Raw genomic sequence first — 19,549 nt, 5'->3', positions numbered from 1 at the left:
TAGAAGGGAAGAACCTTTGGGTTCTCCAAAATCAGACGTATTTGAGAGCAGATCTGGAGAACCAGGCGCTCTGAGAGTGTTTTCTTATTTGAAATATGTGAACAAATATTACTGTGGTGCCAGCGCTGCTGTTGTGCTGTAGTAACACTATCTTCTTACTGTCACAGCCCAACTAACGACCAGCGCCTGTGCAATGGAGACAGTATCTAGTATATCGCTGTATTATTTAGGCCATCACGGGACCCACTATAAACATCAGGGATGGTTTTGGTCCTTGCCTTACATCACCAAGGAGACTTTCAGCGGTCTGTCCTTGGACTGCAAGGTCATCAAAGAGCCCCTCACACAATAGCTCTCACCTGGGCATAGCCCTCAGAGAACACCCACAGTCTCCTTCTGCGAATCTTGCATTTTGAAAATTTTGTTGGATAGTTAGACATCCACACCCAAAGTTCTTCATGGTTTGGAGAGGTTCAGGTCTCCTACTTGCTGTAGGGACAACAGCAGAGAGGGGCTTTCTCCACCCCACCAGGCTCCTTGGCCACAGCTGCCGGTTGCGCTGCTCTGCTTGTGCCCGGCCTTCGGCGCTGCCCTCCTGCCTTTCCTGCGCTGCGTCCTCCTTGTGGGTAAAGCTATTTCATTTATTTCTTGTTCAAAGGCTTCTTCACCTTGTAGATCCTTTGTTTTAAATCCTTTGTTGGTGATTTGATTTTTAGATAGTTAAAATGGAGCCTTTCTCCATTTCAGACTCCTAGCTCTACCCATTATACATAAATAATACCTCTCCTGAAACTATTTAAACTGTGTTAGCGCAGTCTCTGAAATGGTAGTTTCGCTCAGCTTTTAGCAGGTTTAATCTCTTTCTGGGTATTAATCCTTCCAGAACCTCTGATAAAATTTGTTGCTTTTCTCTGAATCCCTCCCACGCTGTCAATATCTGTCTGAAATGAGTTGCTTCGTGAAGAACAAGCCATGGGAGGAGGGACTCTCACAGCTTCTTGCGGATCTTGCTCTCGTTTCAGTGTATTTCAGACTCCTCTCGGATTTCCTGCCGCTGTTGCTCCCGTGCTTCCTTGCCCTGTGAGCATCTCTCGCATTGAATATGGATTTGGAATGAGTTTACCTCCTGTTTATTAGCTTCATTTTGTGGCTCTCGGATTTTCCTGTTCGATATCATCAGCGAGTGTTAGTGAATAATAGCACCTCTTCCACGTTGCAATGAAGATGGAAAGGTATCAAAGACTGCAACAAATGTTGGGTCCCGTTTGTAGTTTTTTGCATTTGTTTTTTCCTGCTTTGCGCTATGTTGCAGGATCCCTAAGCCTCTGGGAGAGCAAACTCAATCTGTGATCCAGCTGCGACTGAGCTGGAGGGGAAATTATCTCCAGAGGGACTGGGACAGGCTGGATCCATGGGCTGAGGCCAATTGTATGAGGTTTAATAAGGCCAAGTGCCGGGTCCTGCGTTTTGGTCGCAGCAACCCCAAGCAACGCTACAGGCTTGGGGCAGAGTGGCTGGAAAGCTGCCCGGCAGAAAAGGACCTGGGGGTGCTGGTGGAGCCAGCTTAACATGAGCCAGCAGTGTGCCCAGGTGGCCAAGAAGGCCAACAGCATTCTGGCTTGTATCAGGAATAGCGTGGCCAGCAGGAGCAGGGGAGGGATGGTGCCTGTGTACTGGGCACTGGTGAGGCCTCACCTCGAGTGCTGTGTTCAGTTCTGGGCCCCTCTGTACAAGAGGGACATTGAGGTGCTGGAGCGTGTCCAGAGGAGAGCGACCAGGCTGGGGAGGGGTCTGGAGACCAGGGCATATGAGGAGAGGCCGAGGGAGCTGGGCACGTTTAGCTTGGAGAAGAGGAGGCTGAGGGGAGACCTCATTGCCCTCCACAACTACCTGGAAGGAGGGTGGAGAGAGGTGGGTGTTGGCCTCTTCTCCCAGGTGAATAATGACAGGACCAGAGGAAATGGTCTGAAGTTGCAGCAGGGGAGGTTTAGATTAGATATTAGGAAGAATTACTTTACTGAAAGAGTGGTCAGGCACTGGAACAGCCTGCCCAGGGAGGGGGTTGAGTCACCATCCCTAGAGGTATTTAAGAAACGTCTAGATGTGGCACTTCAGGGCATGCTCTAGTGGCAGAGACTGTAGGGGGTTTTTTTGGTTGTTTTTTTTTGTGTGTGTGTGTATGGTTGGACTTGATGATCTCAAAGGTCCTTTCCAACCATGAAGATTCTATGATTCTATCTTTTTTTCCTTCATGTCATTGTAGAAATGACACGCTCTCCTACGAGGCAGTAGCAGACTTTGGACAGCCTCTTCTATCAAGTATTAAGTCTGAAAAAAACAGGCCTTGAGCTGTGAAACCAGATTTCTGACCTTCTTTAGAGCTGGGTTTGAACCAGCCACCTCCTGCCCATGTTTAAGTCTCTCAGCCTGAATTCATCGTCCTGCGTTGGTACTGTTACAAGTTTGGGCTCCCACCAGCTGAGATGCTTCAAAGGCAAGGACGTGGCAAAGTCCCGTGGCTGGAGAGCTGATGAGAGGGGACCTCTGTCTCTGTTCAGCTGAACCACAGCCTCAAAGCCAAGCTCCTCTGAGCTGGAGCTGAACTTTGCCTCAGAGTCTCTCCTTGTCCAAACATAAACCCAAGGAAAAATCTCTCCATGGTTTTGAGATGGCCAGGTTCTCCCTGATTCCACCTATTATGGAGGAAGTAGCAAGGAAAAGGGTTTTTTTCCTGTCGCACTTGAGCGCTGTGCCACTTGCGCCATTGCCCGTGGCACCCTTTGGCCATGTGTATTGCCACCGTGGTCAAATTTCTCTGCTGCATCAGCTCTTTTCCATATTCCTTCCCTTTGGATGCACTCCCTGGCAGTTCCAGCTGGGCAGTTTTGAATGAGGGCAGCTACCATTTTGAGCAAACACTGGCCATAAAAAATAATGTGAAAATTCGTGAGACTAGGATAATTTATTATTTCCACGCCAGTGCTATAGAAGGAAAAAGCAGTGAGATGTGAGGAGTGCAGTAGCAATGGAGACCTGTGAGAGACAGATCGCATTACATCTTTCCTGTTTCTTTTTCTCTGAGTGGACCATAAAACAAAAACAAATCAGGCAGTTGGAGCTCCTGTCCATTTTCATAGGGCTTGTTTAAATGAGGATTTACTTAGACTAAAAGCTCCTTAGAGCCACTTAATTCTTCTAGGTGGAGTACATATCTAGGCCAGTAGTAAAAATTCCTTACCAGATGCCTTCAAGAGGGTGCTCACCAAGTACTTTCCCAAAGAGAACATCTTGGATGCTTTCAACAAATGGTATCAATTCTTAACAATGCTAGATTAGATAACGCGGACAGGCCTTGCCACAGCATTTTTTGAAGCCCTGGGAATATCTGGGAGTTGCTCCAGTGATGGAAAGAGAAATGAAACAGGCTGCACATCAGTTAGGGGTACATGCTCTTTTTTTCAGCAGTTAGCCAAAATAGCTCTAGCTACGGTTTTTTATTTCAGAGATTTAGCCTATTTCACTGACAATTAGTGTTCTCTCACGTGGCGTTGTTCGTTGCAAATACCCTGTGAATTCCCTGGGTGGATCCCAGAGCCCTGGTAGCCACCGCCTGTGCATTTACGTTTTGCCTCTCTTTGCTCACCACCTTTCTAGGAGCAGCGTCTTCACAGTTGGCTTAGGTTTGGACAACACATCTCTCCTATCACTCCCCATCACCATTATTGCTTTGCCATGCTTGCTTGATCCATGAGGCAATTGGCAGGAGCTGCCTAGCGCACAGCATGGCTGGGGGAAGTCCACGCACTTGACTTCTGGTTTTTTAGCTGAAAAAAAATCACTGCGAGAAGGGTTGGAGATTTCTCATTAGGGCAGCATCTCCCACCTTTGTTATGTGGTCTCTTTTCTGAAAATTTCTATTCTATAAGTAACAATCCTTTAAGACATCCTTTAATTGTTCTGAGTCAGGAAAACCTATTTCTGAAATGAATAATAATTATATACTGGATATAATTGAGCGTAGATTGCTTACCAGGCAAATAATATATAGTATAGCTGAAGCTGAGCCGGAGCAGATCCTTGGATGGGAATTCATCTGGGCTAAAGGACTCTAACAAGCCCAACCGCAACAGCTGCATTTGGGCAAGTTTCAATCCAAATCCAAGTTGGGCTGTCAACGTGCACCCTCAAATCTGTCTGTACTGGTGTGTAGCAACCTCCCTGGACTGTCGCTCATATTTTACCCTAGTTTTGCTCTAAAGATTTGCCTTTAAAAATTGAAACTAGCACAGAAATTGGCTGGGACATCAGACACTAGGGTTATATGTTCCTTGAAGCAAGAACCCAATGTATTCGATGGATGTAGGTTTGCAGATGTTCCTGTTGACTTTGGTGTCACTGTTCACTTGAGGAAGGACAGAACCGTACGGTGCAAACAAGGCTGGTTGTGCTCAACACAGACTTAAGCAGAACAGTATTATGGGGAAATAAGGACGGTTTAGATTACTTTGAAGGTCTGCACTGAGAAGTTGTTTGCATTTCTTCAGAGTATGAGCCTTGGTGTCTGTGGTCCTCCTGTGCTCTTGAATACCATTTCTGAGCTGTGAAGCCAGAGCAGGACTTGGATTTAACATGCTCCTTCAAGTACTAGCCATGACCGTAAGTGCTCAGCATGTGGATTCAGGGTTATCTGACTACTTTAAATGACCGTATTTTTAACAGTTGTCCCAAGCATGCAGGGGACAGGAGCTCTGTGCGGCGGAGGACCGGCACGGGCAGTGCCCTGTTATTTTCATACGAAGCAACCTGGGCTCGCTCCGGTCCTCTGGAGGTCAATGAAATGGGACAGGCCAAAGGAAGGAAAGATCTTCCATACCAGCAAAGCCCGCGCAGCCAGGGATTAGCTTCACACGAGCTGTGCTGCTGCCAGTTCTTCTGGGGTGAATCATGTCCCAGTACGAGTTGGATGTTTTCCACCCAGAGGCTGGTATGGATTTTATATACGCTCCATTTGCCTTTCCCCTCTGATTTGAGAGTTGTCTGCTTGGGTTTTTTTGGGGTTTTTGTTTTTAAAGCGTAGGTGTTTTAAAAGTAATGTTTTGGTTCACCTTTAGAGTTGCCATTTGACTTCTTTGTCGTAACGCGTCCTGATTAATGATTAATTGCAAAGGACATGTTCTGACTCCAGCCTGTGTCCTGGGGTGCTTGTCGCAGCAATGATGCACGAGGTGATTACTCACTCCCCTTAACCTGACAGCTGTATTTCTTGCTTTGACTCGTTAATGACCTTGACCAGGTACGCATGCGGTTGTGTAGATGTGTTGGTTGCAGGGCATTGGGGATGTGCAAATTTTTCTTTCACTTGGGTGACCTTCATTTTACCTGAGTAAGAAAAAGGAACCGTTCCATGAACAGATGGAGCGTTATTTCTAGAGGTAGGTGAACAATGCAGAAAATTATTCATTCAAAACCCCTTCAGACAGCTCAGATGTTTGCCGTAAGATAGTGTTGCAAATCCTAGTGCAAATATCTGCTCACATGAATGTTCAATCCAGATATCTTGAAAATTGTGTGTGGATGTGATAGCCATCCAGTCCAGGAACAGAGTAGTGCCAGGTGACTTAATTGATCCATTAAGGAAACTAGGAATAATCACTATTTTAAGCAGTAGTTAGAGAACAGATAGTTTGTAAGCCATGCATAGCCAAGTTAGACTAAAAAAGGTTGTCAAATCATAGCAGGTAAAAAGTAATAATGTAAAAACCAGTCTGTTCATGGACAATTCACCAAGGAGGAAAGGCTTCTAAAATCAGCAAACGTTTGCTGCAAATAGTTTGCTTGGCTCTCGTTGTTCCTTAATGAATCGAATCTATTAGCCGGGGAAAACATCACGTTGTCTTGAAAAACAAATCATATTTGGATGCCTCTTTCCATGCATTTGGACCCATTTTAACATGAACACACTAATTATGCTGTGGAGATGATTTTGTTATGGCAGAAATGAAGCCGAGTTTGCAGCTGTAACTGTTCAGCTATGGAGTGCGGGAATAGGTATATGGGGAGAGATGCCTTTTAATTCCCTTGCATTTCTCTTTAATATTTGTATCCCTTTACTTCACATGCAGCTTCTGAGGACGTTTCTGTTCTCTTGGGTGCAGAGGCGAAGGGCCTCAAAATTGCCATTTATGTCAGAGGGAGTTTGCCGTCGACCGGGTTGAAGAATCATGTCCACGGCCTAATTTGTACACAGATGGTAACTGGCTCACAAATTCCCAGTCTTCATGACATGCTTTCTGATGCACAGGGAACTGTATGAGTCATATTGCTCCAGCTATGGTCTTTTTGGATGGAAATTATACTTTTAAATATATACTGTGATTACATACGGCGGTGATGGGCTCATTTGAAGGAGCTGGAATGTAAGCCATTAAGTTGAGTGGCTGCCATTATGTACAGCGTTTGCCAACAGATAATAGACAATGATATTTCATCTGTGACAACTTTGCCCCCTAGACTTTGAATAGAATTATCTTGGTTCATAACCACTGTCTTCAGCGTCATCCAGGTGATATTTTTGTTATAGTAGACAGCAAATATGCCTTTTCTGAATAGGATAGGTGGAACGGAGAGGGATGGGACTTCTGCATTTCTTGTGCAGCGTGACCTGGAGAGAGGGGAAGGGGCTGGTTATAAAAAAAGGGGGAGGTGACACCGGTTTGGCATGGTGGAGCCAACCACGCACCACGCCGTGCTCTCTGTTGCCTTTGGCAGCAGCGTTTTGCACAAACTAAAATAAGAAACAACATGGCAGTGGCTTGACTCGCTCTTACCAGGTGCTTGGGCAAAGCTCGCGCTACCTGCTCTGGGCTTTTTGTAGCTCCTGCCAAGGCTCTGACCTGCACAGAGGTTTTGGGTGCAGTCCGGGGTGTTTTGGCGTTGCACGGTTGCGAGGTGGCTGCGGGGGCAAGAGATGGGTGGCGAGGGAGTGCAGGAGCAGCTGTGCCATGGAGATAGCTGCTGGCTCCCTGAGCAGCTCGGGAGGCTGCGGTGGTAACTCATGTTTCAGAACGGGTGTTGATGACTTGAAAAAAGACGTGGTATTAGGGGCTTTCGCCCCTGTTTTAATTAGAGGCCGAGAAGTATAGATCCAAGCAGCAGTCCGTTTGGGGAAGACGGTTGTGGCAAGTGTCTGCTTTCAATTACTCCATTAACAAGGACATTTTGAATGTGGCAATTTTCCATAAAATCTGAGAAGCCATCCGACGGTGACTTTCATTCATTCCTAACCTGAATTGAGAAAAGCAGCTTAGAGGTGGAAGGCTGCATATCCCCTCACTGATCGGGCCAATCCATGTAATAGGCTTACAGGGTCTGATGACAATCTACAAGAGTTACGCACATTTAACTAGCATCCATTTATTACCTTACTGATGAAACAGCCTCTTACATCCAGGATTGTCCGTTGAGCTTTTAGTAGGAAAAAACCTATGGTAATGCAAAGTCAATTAGACGGGAATAAGAATATCATGCCAGATACCTGGTATCTCTCTGCTGAAACCAAGGGAGCGAAGGCACGTGCTGGGATGTCCACCTCGCTGTGCCACTCCTCTGCCTTCCGTTGCCACATGTGCTGCTTCCCCAAAAGCTTGCGCTGAGTATGTTACATGCTTTGGAAATCTTTTGAGTGTGTATAGCAAGAGATTCTCAGCCTGTGACAGCAAAGCCAAGCCCAGGGTGCTGTGCCGATGCCGGGCTGCGAGCTCAGGGCTCAGAGAGGCAGAGGACACCACGGGGTTGGCCTTAACAAGCGTCTCAAGGGGAGAAGCTGTTTTCCATCGCTTACTTTTAAGTCCTGCCTGTTTGCCCTCTCGGGAGTTGACACGGATGAAAGGTGAGATGTAAATGCAAGATGTGGTTGCTATAACGACTCGAGCTCTGTCTTGCTGGGCTTGTTGTGTTGTGTTACTGATTGCACGCGTGGGGTGGTGGCTAGCAGAGCCTGGTCGCCAGGTGTTCCCTTTGAGCTCAGGATGCCTCTCGCTGCTTTTTGGTCCAGCTGCTGTAATACTGGAAGACGTGAGGAAGACTTGCGTTTTTGCTGGAATCATTCTCTTGAAGATCATAATGTAGGGGCCAGAGGCGTTGTCTGGCTGTTTCTTATTTTGGGTGCCCATTCTGGTTTTTCTCTTCCTGCCTGAGACAGAAGGAATGGGATTTTCACTGGAGGGCTCTTGGTTTGCCCAAGAGCAGCCGGACCGGCTTTGCTCTCCACCAGCTTGGCTGGCAGCCGGCTGAGCTGGGGCTGTTCCTGCCCCTGCAAACTCACCCGAAGCCAAGGGTGGTTTCTGGGCGTCGTGTGCTGTTTCTCCAGCCATTGCTCACGTTGAGCTTGCATTTAATTAAACTTTTCTGTAAGCTCAGGGTTTGCAAAACAATTTGTAGATGGCATTCCCCTCTTCTGCTCATCTGCCAAGAAGCCACTCCTTGGCTGTATTAGCCGTGAGCTGCAGTGGCTTACGCTAAGAAATCAAGAGATCAGAACGGCAAATGAGGAGCCTGAGCCGTGAGTGTAATCGGTGTAATACATTCATCTGGACTTTAATCCAGCCTGGGCACTGATTTGCACTAATAACAGCCACTACTTTTTAAGTTCCAAGTTCTCATCACTTACTAAAAATGTCTCTCTTTTTTTTAATGTTATCTTTTTGGCATCATACTACAATATCAATATATGGGAATTATGCATTACTAAGTCTATTACTGATGATGCGTTTTAATACATTGTGGTCTAATGTGACATAATCCAGGCAGCTACTTCATTTTTAAAAGGTGTTTTAAAAGACATTGTGGTGATTGATATCATGAAGGGGCTCTTGCTGCCTGTTCCTCGTACTTGGCCACCTAGGAATAATGTTTCTGTTTATTATTAACAGCCCTACATTTGAATTAATTTCCTTTCATGATTTTTAAACCCTGGCCAACTGTGTCAGCTTTTATAGGACAAAGTGTCTACTTAACGCTTTCATTAGTTCTGGTCCTGTCACTTTATTCATTTCACTGTGAATGCCTGATTCTAGATAAGTGAAGTTGCTGCACTGGGCAGTCCTGGGGTTTGTGCCTGTGTGTGTGCGGTTGTGTGTCTGTGTGCCATTGCCCCCTGCTAAAAAGAGCTGGGACAGCTTATCTGTGTGTCCCCAGCTTTGTGGTGGCTGATGGCAGTTCTCCTGCAGCTTCAGGGGCAAAGACCCCGCATCAGGGATGAGCAGATCTGTGTGCTGTTGCCTTTGTGAGTAGCAGTGTTGTGTTGAATAATGCAATCCACTGGGAGTCATTTGTGTAATTTGCTCCTTAATGCCTTTTTGCTTTGGAAACTCCCATGCCCCAGAGTAACAGGTGATGTGCATTTTAAAATAAATAATCTCTAAACCATCCAGCGCTCTTGCCTTCCTCAGAGCAATCACAATTTTATCTTCCCTCCCTGCAAAAAACTATTTGGTTGTTCAGATGAACTCCGTTTGCCCACAGTCAGCCGGTCTGCTCCGTGGGAGAGAAGTCTTTTGCTTTCGGGTTTCAATAAGGACAGGCTTCTTGGGTAAAACGAGTCTAGATTTGGCATTCCTGACATTTCCAGTCAAGTCTTGGTTATCCACGAACAGGTTTCGAGGTTGGGGATTAGCTACACCGTGGGCACAGGGATGCTCGGGGTGGTCTCTGTGCCGCTGTACCTCCTCACGGGCGCCCTTAGCTCAGGGCTCAGTGCCCCACAGCAGCCTCTTGCCCCTCACTGTACATTCCTAGGGCCTAATTTATATCTATTTTGTAATATCCGCTTTGCTTATCTGTGTTATTCTGTACCTTGGGTAATTGAGAGAGAACTGTATCAATCCTTGCCCGAGTCCTGCAGCGGTCTGGACACAATGCTTCGATGTTATCTGGCATGATGTTTGCTGCCGCAGCGAGCAGCGGGGCTGGGCTGATGCTTTATTAATGCTGGAAACATTGCCTGGGAATCCTGACTGCTTCCCCCCCTCATTACTGCCTAATGCAGCCTCGGCCCAGTAAGATTAAACTGGGCATAAATAAATCAAAGCCCAGCTCTGGCCCTCTGGTCACAGGAAGGATTTCCAGTCCAGCTCTAGGGCTTTGAGGCAGTTACGGCCTTCGTTTAGGAATGCGAGGAGTCCCTTCTGTGGTCAGAAGACTGGGATTTGCGCAGGTATTTTAGGTTTGCATCTTGAAGAGTATTTAGAGATTTCTTTTCCATGTGCTGTAATGAGGGATTCATGCTGACAGCCCGTGTTGGCCCCGAGTCAGTACGGCGCAGAGAGCCGCTCGGGCTGTCTTTGACACAAGGTGCTGTTTTCCCCGGAGCAGTTTAAACTTTGAGTCCTAGAACCGATCTCATAATTTATCTGAGTTAAAAGATTATGGTTAGTGGTTATTTGTAATTACTGTACATGAAAGATATGTCATCAGGCAAGGGGAGGCTTAATGTGCCCAGTACGCAAAAGGGATTGGAAAGCAATTACGGTGACATATGCACCATCAAAGCCGAGGGCTCGCCGGTGCTCCAGAGCCAATTAAACACCGCATGGGCAGTGCTTTATTGGGGTAACTCTGTCTTGTTACTACTCCTTTTCCTCGTTGCTGCCTTGGTTCTGTAGGCACTCGCAGCTCTCCAGTTACCGCACGCAGCTCTGTGTTGCAGCTGTTATTGTTAATAGGAACGACATGGACAATAGCCATAATAAGGTGGAAAATAAGAGTAATGCCGTACCCTGGAGTCTGCTACTGTACCCTGTGTGAGGCCGGGTGATTTCACGTGTGCCAGGCAATATTCTTTCAAGAAAACTTAAATCAATGAAAAATATCATAACCCAGTCCTAATGAACCTTTAAGTCTGTACTGATTCTCCACCTTTAGATACATATATATAAAGCTTCCAACCAAGTGTGACAGCCTTTGCAGAATAGGGGGCTATCAGAGAGGCGCTCTCTCTCCAATCAGCCTCTTTCAGCTGAAATCCAGCCATTAGTCAAATTCATCAAAGGGCTTGAAAGCAGAAAGGGAAATTCTTTGCCTCGTGCTTAACCTTTGTGTGATTGCACCTCTTCAGAGAATAAGCAAATCAAGTGGAAATGCCCTCCCATTTGTTTTGTGAATGAGCTGCGCGGCGAATTCACTATGATTTGGCATTATTCAGTTTGTATAATTTCTGACGAGAGGTTTAAAAATAAATACACAATCAAAGGAACTATTGGGAGCTTATACAAGAGCAGAAGTACAACATGATGAGGTGGGGTGACGTTTTCTTGTACGCTTCCTTTTTGTCGGCTCCCTCAGCTGAGTGAACCTGTCCTAGTCGTGAAAACCAGCCGCATGGTGGGCCCAAACATGGGCTGCAGCTTCTGTTGTCTGCGCAGCTCAGGTGAGCCCCCCCTCAAACCGCTCCCGTGCTCGTACCGCACACGTGGTTTTCACGGGGGAGGCATCCGAGCGGCTCTCAGCAGAGCGACGAACACCCTCCGTGGGAAATCCTTAAGATGACGGCGTTGCTGTTGCAATAAATGGCCCCATGATTAACAGCCCTGTCAGTCTGCGTTGTAAGCGTTACTGCTCGTGAGGGAGCAATGCAATTAAAACACAGGAGGGTGAAGCCAGCGTGAGGTGCCTTTCTTCTGGGAACATGGGAAGCAAAGTGCTGTTCTCATTTGGCTGGAGCTTTGCAGGTCGTTTGTGTCTCCTCTTCTGCTGGGGTTACTCTGAGCATTGATTTTTTCACTCTGAATGCCAGCTCTCTGTATATTCTTGTTTGAAGATGTTTTGGCTGCTGCTGTTATGGAAGCTCCTGTTGAATACAATGGGAAATGCTATTGTTATTTTACAGTGCTTTTATGTTGTCTGAATAGAGGGCATGTCTGTACAAGAACAATTTGGCGTAGTCTCACCACGTTTCTCCATCTCCCCTTCACAGTCTGCTCCCTATTCCTGCCGTCCTGCTCCTGAGGAGCAGCATATAGTTTATGTAACGCTGATTTGAACGGGAACTACTCAGCTCTTTTTTTGTTTGTTTTGATTTGGTTTTTTGTTGTTTTGTCTTTTTACTATTATAACTCTATTGATGCATTAGTAGAAGGTCTAATAGAGAAATATATCCCTGCCTTAAGATTATTCATGTTGCCCAGAGGCCATGGTCCTAGAAACTTTGTAGGTACTTAGAATTTTCTAAGGAGATGGTGATCCATGGTAGACTTCTTTGGGGTTTTTTGAGAAGGTGTCTCTTTATTAAGTGAATTTTGGACTAGTGAGAAACTCTCTGCTGGAAACTCAATGCAGAACCTTGTGAGCTAACGATGATTATCCCTGGAAGAGGTATGGATAGGTAGTTGTGATTTGTGTGGCCTAGCCTCAAACCAAATCAGCTCCAGAAAAGATTTCTGCTGGTTTATGCCCATTTCAGTCTCCAGGTATCACTAAGTCCCTGATTTGTTTTTCAGGTTGGCACCTAAGAAGCCAGTAAGTGTTGGTTAGTTGGGAATACTTAGCAAATTTTTGCAATAGTGGCTGGTTTCACTAAAACATGTTTCATACCTGGCTGCCTCACCGCGGGCAGTTGCTGAGAAGGAGCAGATGTTGGCCTCCGACTATGCGTCGTGGCTTTGGAAGTGAGAAAAGTCAGGGAAAATGCACCAGATGCATCGGAAGCAGAAGCTCACCCATTCCCAGAATCTTCTTTCAAGAGGTCCCATCCTGCAGAACTGGAGCAAAGTCCCTTTGCAGTGACACAGCTGGTTCATGGCTGGTAGAGTCAAACCCTGCAGTATCCTGGAAGAAGTTGTAAATCTTGGTTCAGAGGTCACTTTCTGTAATGTACTTTAGAAAAATAGCCCAGGTGGTGATCCCAGGCTTTTTTGATCAGGATGGGTCGTCCATGACATCCCCCTTTCTCTCCTCTCCTTGGGGTCAGAGGGGTTTGCTCCAGACCTGCTCTAGTCAAGGGGTTAGGCAGAGTGATTCTACCCTGTCACGCAACAGAGTGTTGTTCCCATTATTCCTTCTATTCTTATTTTCCCTGCTTACTTTGGCAGGGAGAGTTATTTTGTCTTGATAGCAGTGCCACAGAGCCATGGCCAGATGCAAATTCCAGAGTCGAACTACCACTTTTGAGCTCCTCTCTTATATTCCTTGGAAGCTCCCCCTGTGGCATTAATGACAATTGGCTCCCCTTTGGCTGAGGTCTTTGGAAAGCTTAAGGGAAGAAGGAGACAGGATCATTCCCCACTGGTGAGGACAGTCACAGCTAGGTGAGCTCAGCAGGGGTTTTGCAGCGATGTACCACACCATGTTTGCTGTGGTACAGCCTTCAGCATCCCTGCCATGGCGTGCCGTGGTGTGCCAGGGTCGGGAGCTCTCGACTGGCACACGCTGACGGTGCTGCATCCCGGAGGTCGTGACTTGCAGAGTCCTCTGAAACCCTTTTTTACTGTTTGTTATTGTTATCATTTTATTTTGGCAGCACCCCTAATGTAATTCAGTATTTCCAGTGGCCACGTTCCATCCTGGAAATAACACCAGGCTAGAAGAGAAAGGAAAATCCACACGGACCTTAAGTAGGAATGATTTAATTCCTTTCCACTGACTTGACTTGCTGTTGTGGAAGCATTCACCTGTTGTACATGAGTGTTAGGAGTGTCTTAAATAAGCATCTTTAGAGTGAGGGTTTATGACTGAATTATTGGAGGTTTACAGAGCGCTTTGGAAACCTGTTTGAAAATCCCTGGAAAGGCTGATGCTTGTGATCCTGGCGATACAGCGATAATACCCCATGTTCTCAGTGTGTGTTCCAGAAATGTGTCAGCTGTGCTTATAATTAGAGAGAGCATTATCTTTTTTCTCTTTTCCTTTTCCTCGTTAGCTCAATTTATTTGCGGTGCTGGGACACAGAAGTGGCCCCTCATCTCTCTGTCCCGGTGCTTGCCTTTGGCCATGAGCAGGTGTTCGCTAGGAGGTGAGGAAGGACCTATGATGAACAGCGACTCTGGTCCCTAGACCATGCGCAGCACCCCAGTAGTTCATCTGGTCTTCTGCCCGCTGAGGAAGTTTTATCTTCACCCCAGACAGAAGGTGGTTGGCGGGGCTCTGAAGTCTCCCGTAAAAACAGGAAAAATTATTCTCGGGTCTGTTGTTAAGAAGTGCTCTGGGGCATTTCTCCTGCACTGATGTTACATGGGGAAAGCGTCGAGAGACTTCTTGCTTTGGGCTTTTTAGTTTGAATGACCAACTGACAAGAATAATTGATTTAAATGGGAACTAGGACTTTCACCTGGAAGACAAGCAGTATTCAGGGTATGTCAAAACCAAACGGACACTATCACCTATTGCATTTCTTCTAGCTGCCTCCCTCTTCTTATAAATAGGACACTTTCCCCAATAATGAGGACTTATAAGTCCTCATTATTGTAAATTTACAAGGCTGAGATTTTGTGAACTCTTCTGGTGGGCATGGAGAACATAATTTTATTTACAACAGCCTTCACGTACCGAGAAACTGCTGTGTCGGGGAGAGTGTGATTTAATATTGGACTATTCCTATTGTGATTATTATTGTTAAATCCAGTTCTTTGTTACCACTTTTTAGCGATGGCGAAAGTGTAGATGGGATGAACATAAGATGCTGGAAGTGTAAACTTCTGCATCACCCAATTAAACAGAGAGAAATAATAATTTCTAGGGCATGATTCACCTCACTCAAAGGTAAACAACTGAAATAGCCGAGATGAATCACACTCCAGATGTGTCTCTTTCTCTTCACTGATTATAAAGGAGGCCAGATGACTGTCTCAGATGCTGTGTGGTAGACATGTAAAATTACTGGAGATAAGTCCTTTTCAAGGTCTTCGCCTGAGTGTATCTGACCACAGTGCTAAGACCCAGATTTGAAACCAAGAAACGTGAACTTTCTGGAGTGAAGAGCTCCTGTGTTGAATTCTCTCAGAAAATAATATTTTATCCTGACCTTTCTCTAGTTCATCATCTCTTGCTGCTGTGGATGTCAGGTTCTGTCTCTGTAACCCTGCCCTGAAAGAGTCAAATGGCTCCACAAATGCAGCAAGATGTCTTCCAAAATAAATTAAACCGGATCTTTTAATTTTAGGCTCTGATGTTCTCTCGATGGACCCAGTGCGTGCGATGGCTGGAACTCGACTTCTGCCATCCTGCTGCCATTCTTTTTTCACAGGCTGAACTGTATATTTTGGAAGGCCAAGGCTTGCTTGCTTCCTGGCATGCGGATCCCTTTCTTGGGCTAAGGCTACGGACCAGGGGCTGGAAAGGACCTGCTAAAGGGGCTTTTCTTCTATCTGCTGGCACTAGACAGTGAAAACCAAGAGCTACAGCCTTTCTCCTTGAGTAGCAAGAAGCCCCTTGCAAAGGCACCTCAGCTCCTGGCACCCACTGGAAGCATCTTCCACATCTCTGCCTTAACAGCAGAAAAAGGCCTCTCTGCTCTTCTGGCCCTCTGCAAGTCCCTGCCAGCCCTTGCCGCTGGCCAAGCCATGCTCTTCGGAGCTGGGATTTCGTGCCTCCGGCTCGGAAATGCACTTTTGCGAAGTAGGCTAGGCGGCTCTGAAACACAGTCCCTCTGAAGTTTGGTTTCAGTGACGTTTCTGTGGCAGTTTGTGCCCAGAACTGCCTGTGTGTGAAGTGACAGCAAAGTCTATGTCAGCTGAAGCAGAAAAAGCAGAAACCCGGCTTCTGCGCGATAGCTCTGTTCCTGGTTCATCATCAGTGAAGAAGGGACTAAAATACCCAATGGCATTAACAAAAGGAACGAGTGTCAGGCCAACCTGAGTTTTTAAAATTTTTTTTTACCAAGAAAACTGATTTTCTAGACAAAAAGAATGTACTCTACCTCATTTATTTGGATAAGCTAAATGAGCCGCTGGCGGGAGGTAGCCACGGAAAAAAGGGGGAGATGTTATGTATGTTATGTATTACTGCAAGATTTCTGTGACACTGTAAGAAATGTTTTCATGCTGTTTCACAAATCTCTGGTAAGGTCTCTTTGGGAATAGTATTTACAGTTCTGGTCATCTATGTTCGAGAAAGATGCAGGCAAAATATCTAGATGCCTAAAAGGGCTGGTGAAGTGCTCAGGGGAAGGAAGAGCCGCCTGCCAAGGCAAGGCTGAAAGGGCAGAGCTTGTTTAACCGGGGAAACTGGAGGCCGGGCAGTGTCCATAAAAACGGCAAAGGGGAAACACAAGTGAAGGAGAAGAGCTTGGTCCTGGCAGAAGAACCGATGACTGTTAACTGGTCTTGAATATATGGTTTCTTCAGCTGTGAAGTCTTCGTTCCTTCCAGCTCTGTCTTGGAGTTCGTGGTGGTTTAAACTGGTTCGTATTTATGAAAACACCTAGAAACCTTGATTTAGGGCGTCACAAGGTGTTGTGAGGAAGCACTGAAAAAACACATCACTACCTGGGTTGAACATTCAGTTGCTGCACTGGAAGCAGAAATCAATCTTTATAACTGTTATTTTTCCAGACGTAGCTGCCCGACTTTGCTAAGTGAGGGCCCAGAGCGGGGGCGAACTGAGGGTCCTGCACCATCTGCCCCTCGTTTCAATGGGATCCTCTGGTGCCTGGCTCCTCGCAGCTCTGTATCAACAGCCCAAATGTGAGATAACCCCACACTAATCCAGTAGATGCCCTCTGCGATAAGTCCAGCGCATCGATTAGGTCCATTGCTTGACTCTTCCATGAGAGCTTGTTATTAACCCGTGCCTTTGTTTTCTGTTTGCTGTCAAGTGATCTTGTGAGGCTGGGGTGTAGAAATCCCCTATGTGATACACAAAGAAGCCATGTTTCTTTTACAGCTGATTTTAAAGTGGATTTGTCAAAATGGAAGTAGGAGGACCATTGTTTTACTTTATCTACTGCAGGAACGAGAGGCCCGCTGGCTAGATACACCTTGGCTTTGAGGATGAAAGGCACTAAGTGTCAGGTTAGGCTTTCTTAGATCTTGCTACTTTAAGTACAACTGACTCTAATAATTGAAGAGCCGAAAGTGCAACGGTAACTGTCACAAACCTAAGAAGCGTGATTTCTTAAAGGAAAATCAGTTCAAGGAAAATGGTAAATCAGGTCCTTTAATCTGTTGACTAAATTGCCTGTAGGGACTTGAATGCTCTTATACGTTTATGCTGAGAACCCTGCAGCAGTGCTAGAAGGTTTACTGCAGGTTCTTACTGTGCAGGTAGTTATTAGCAGGCATTTTGGTAAGCCAGACTTATTAAAGAGCCGTTAAAAGCACTCTAACCATTCCCAGTGCTTCTGCACTTACATAAGCGCTGCGCCGGGTTATTGTCTTTATGCTTTGTATTGCTTGCCTAAATTGAGAGGATATCTGTGGCTGTTAAAGTCTTGCCCTGTGGAAGGTCTGTAACGGCTGCAGCGCTGAGCTCTTCCTTCGTGAGCTAAAATTCCGATTTGGAGGCGCGCCCAAGTGCATATTTAGTGCGTCTCAGACGGCAGAATTAACGAACAAGGTTCAGGATGGCTCTGACACGCTCATAAGCATATGGGTAAAGTCTGTATTTGCTAGGACAGTCTTACTGTTCCGTGCAGAATTCCTGCAGTGGACAAAACATAAACACAATTTATTATTCTGTTGAAAAATACATGACTGTCGTTCTGAGGAGACAGCGGGTGGCCCAGGCATGGATGGATGATTTGGCTTGTGGATGCACAAGCATCAGTGTTCGGATGAGTCTTTCCCGCATGCATTAAGCAGGAGGCATGCAATGAGAATGAGAAGGTCCCCGCCGTGGTGCTGGTCCAGCTCTAAGGCAACCGTGTGCTCCACGTGGAGGGACGTTCAGTAGGTCCTGTCGGACACAAGCCTGGCCTCAGCCCAGTCTCTGGTGGGCAGGTGCCTGCGCCCGAGGGCTGTCACGGCAGCCAGCGCCCGCAGGTTTCTGGTGAGCGGAGGGAGGTTGGAACATGCCGTGGAGCTGGGCTGTGCTCCAGGTCGGGTCTGGAAGGGGTCAGCAGGGTGCCACCATGCCCTTTTCTGCTGTGTAGCTTGAAGATTTCAAAAGCAAGGGACGTCAGTACATCACCAGCACTAAAAAAATACTGTTCTTTTAAATATGTTTGCAAATTTTGCTTGGATTTGCATGGAAAGCCTTCTGAGCCTCCAGCTGACATTTGATCCTTGAAGTGAGCAAACTTGCTCTGAGACCTAAATTCCTTTGCAGGACACCATCGCTTGGTTTTGCCATTTTTGGTAACTCCCCGCTCTACATTCTGCTAACCGAACTGTACCTGAAAGCCATGTACCTTGATAGACGTGCATGCTCCTAACTGTGGCGTGGCGGTGGCAGGGGAGGTGTTGCTTTTCCCCCACGTGGGACCCGAGAGGTGCTGAACATCCGCACGCGGTGCTCGCTTGCGCGGCATGGTTAGGAGCAGAGCGGCGGCCTGTAGAAATGGTCGCAGGCCGGGTTGCACCAGGGGAGGGTGAAATTGTTATGGATTGGAATGGAGGAAAATCGTTTTACTTTGGCTGAGCGCTTTTTTTTCTGTGCTGCTGCTGTGCATGTGCTTGCGTCGGGGAACCGAGCTTTTATTGACTACTGGTTTTCTGTTTTCAAAGCTGATCAGTGGTGGTTCTATTGTAAGTGCTGAGGCAGTATGGGATCACGTCACCATGGCCAACCGGGAGTTGGCGTTTAAAGCAGGAGACGTTATCAAGGTCCTGGATGCTTCCAACAAGGACTGGTGGTGGGGTCAGATCGATGATGAAGAAGGATGGTTTCCCGCCAGCTTCGTGAGGGTGAGTGACTTTCTTCTTTTTACCGCTACAATGAATCACTGCCGACGCTGCTCAGAATGGTCAATGAACTGAACTGGTTCCTGTGTTTGTTGTCATTGATGCTTATTTCCAGTGTGTCTGTTTTCTGTCGGAAAAATGGGGAGCAAAGGTTTCAAAAGGAACGAGAGTGGGGTAGAGGGAGGCTGGAATAGGTATGGGCTCTGCTTTTTGTGCTCTTGGGATATGGAGTGGCCTTTGCTGTGTGTCTGCTGTAGCCTCTTTCCTTAAGCAGTTCTGTGGGAAACCTGTTAAGTATCATGCAGGCTATGAGTCGATGATTTGGTGGGGCCTAAAAGTTCACGCCGGCTACAAATGACTCGCATCTGGCAGAGCTTTCTGGTCTGTGTGTCACACAGGGAGGTGTCAGCCCTCCCCTTGCCAAAAGCAGCGCTGCGTTTTGACTCTTCAGCAGTTTGGGATGTAAAATTACTTCAGTAATTATTCCGTGACCAGCTCTGGTTATTTTTTTTTTTTTTTAAGGGGACAAGGAACCATTCTGCTTGTCTCTGTTTTTCTGCTGAAGCAGGTTTTGCTGTACCCAGCCACCTCCAGCGGCGATCTGGCCTTTACAAATAAGAAGGATTTGAGCACTTAATTTTTTGCTCAGTGTGTGTTAAGAAAGCCAAGGGACGAGAAGATGCCCTTTTTGCTATTGTCAGCTCCTGCCACATTATTTG

General features: G+C 46.6%; 1 protein-coding gene across 24 annotated transcripts in view; it reads left to right on the top strand.

Annotated features, from left to right (window-relative positions):
* Window positions 1-19,549, top strand: part of ARHGEF9 (Cdc42 guanine nucleotide exchange factor 9) — a 230,224-nt gene that overhangs the window by 136,547 nt on the left and 74,128 nt on the right. For all 24 annotated transcript variants that reach the window (XM_074600226.1, XM_074600231.1, XM_074600224.1 and 21 more), the window contains one exon: window positions 18,654-18,833. In XM_074600226.1, coding sequence (XP_074456327.1) covers window positions 18,654-18,833 — 180 coding nt within the window. The remainder of the gene's footprint in view (window positions 1-18,653; window positions 18,834-19,549) is intronic.

The sequence above is a fragment of the Larus michahellis genome, chromosome 9 (assembly GCF_964199755.1).
Source record: "Larus michahellis chromosome 9, bLarMic1.1, whole genome shotgun sequence".
NCBI classification, from domain to species: domain Eukaryota; kingdom Metazoa; phylum Chordata; class Aves; order Charadriiformes; family Laridae; genus Larus; species Larus michahellis.
This window is presented reverse-complemented; position numbering and strand designations above follow the sequence as displayed.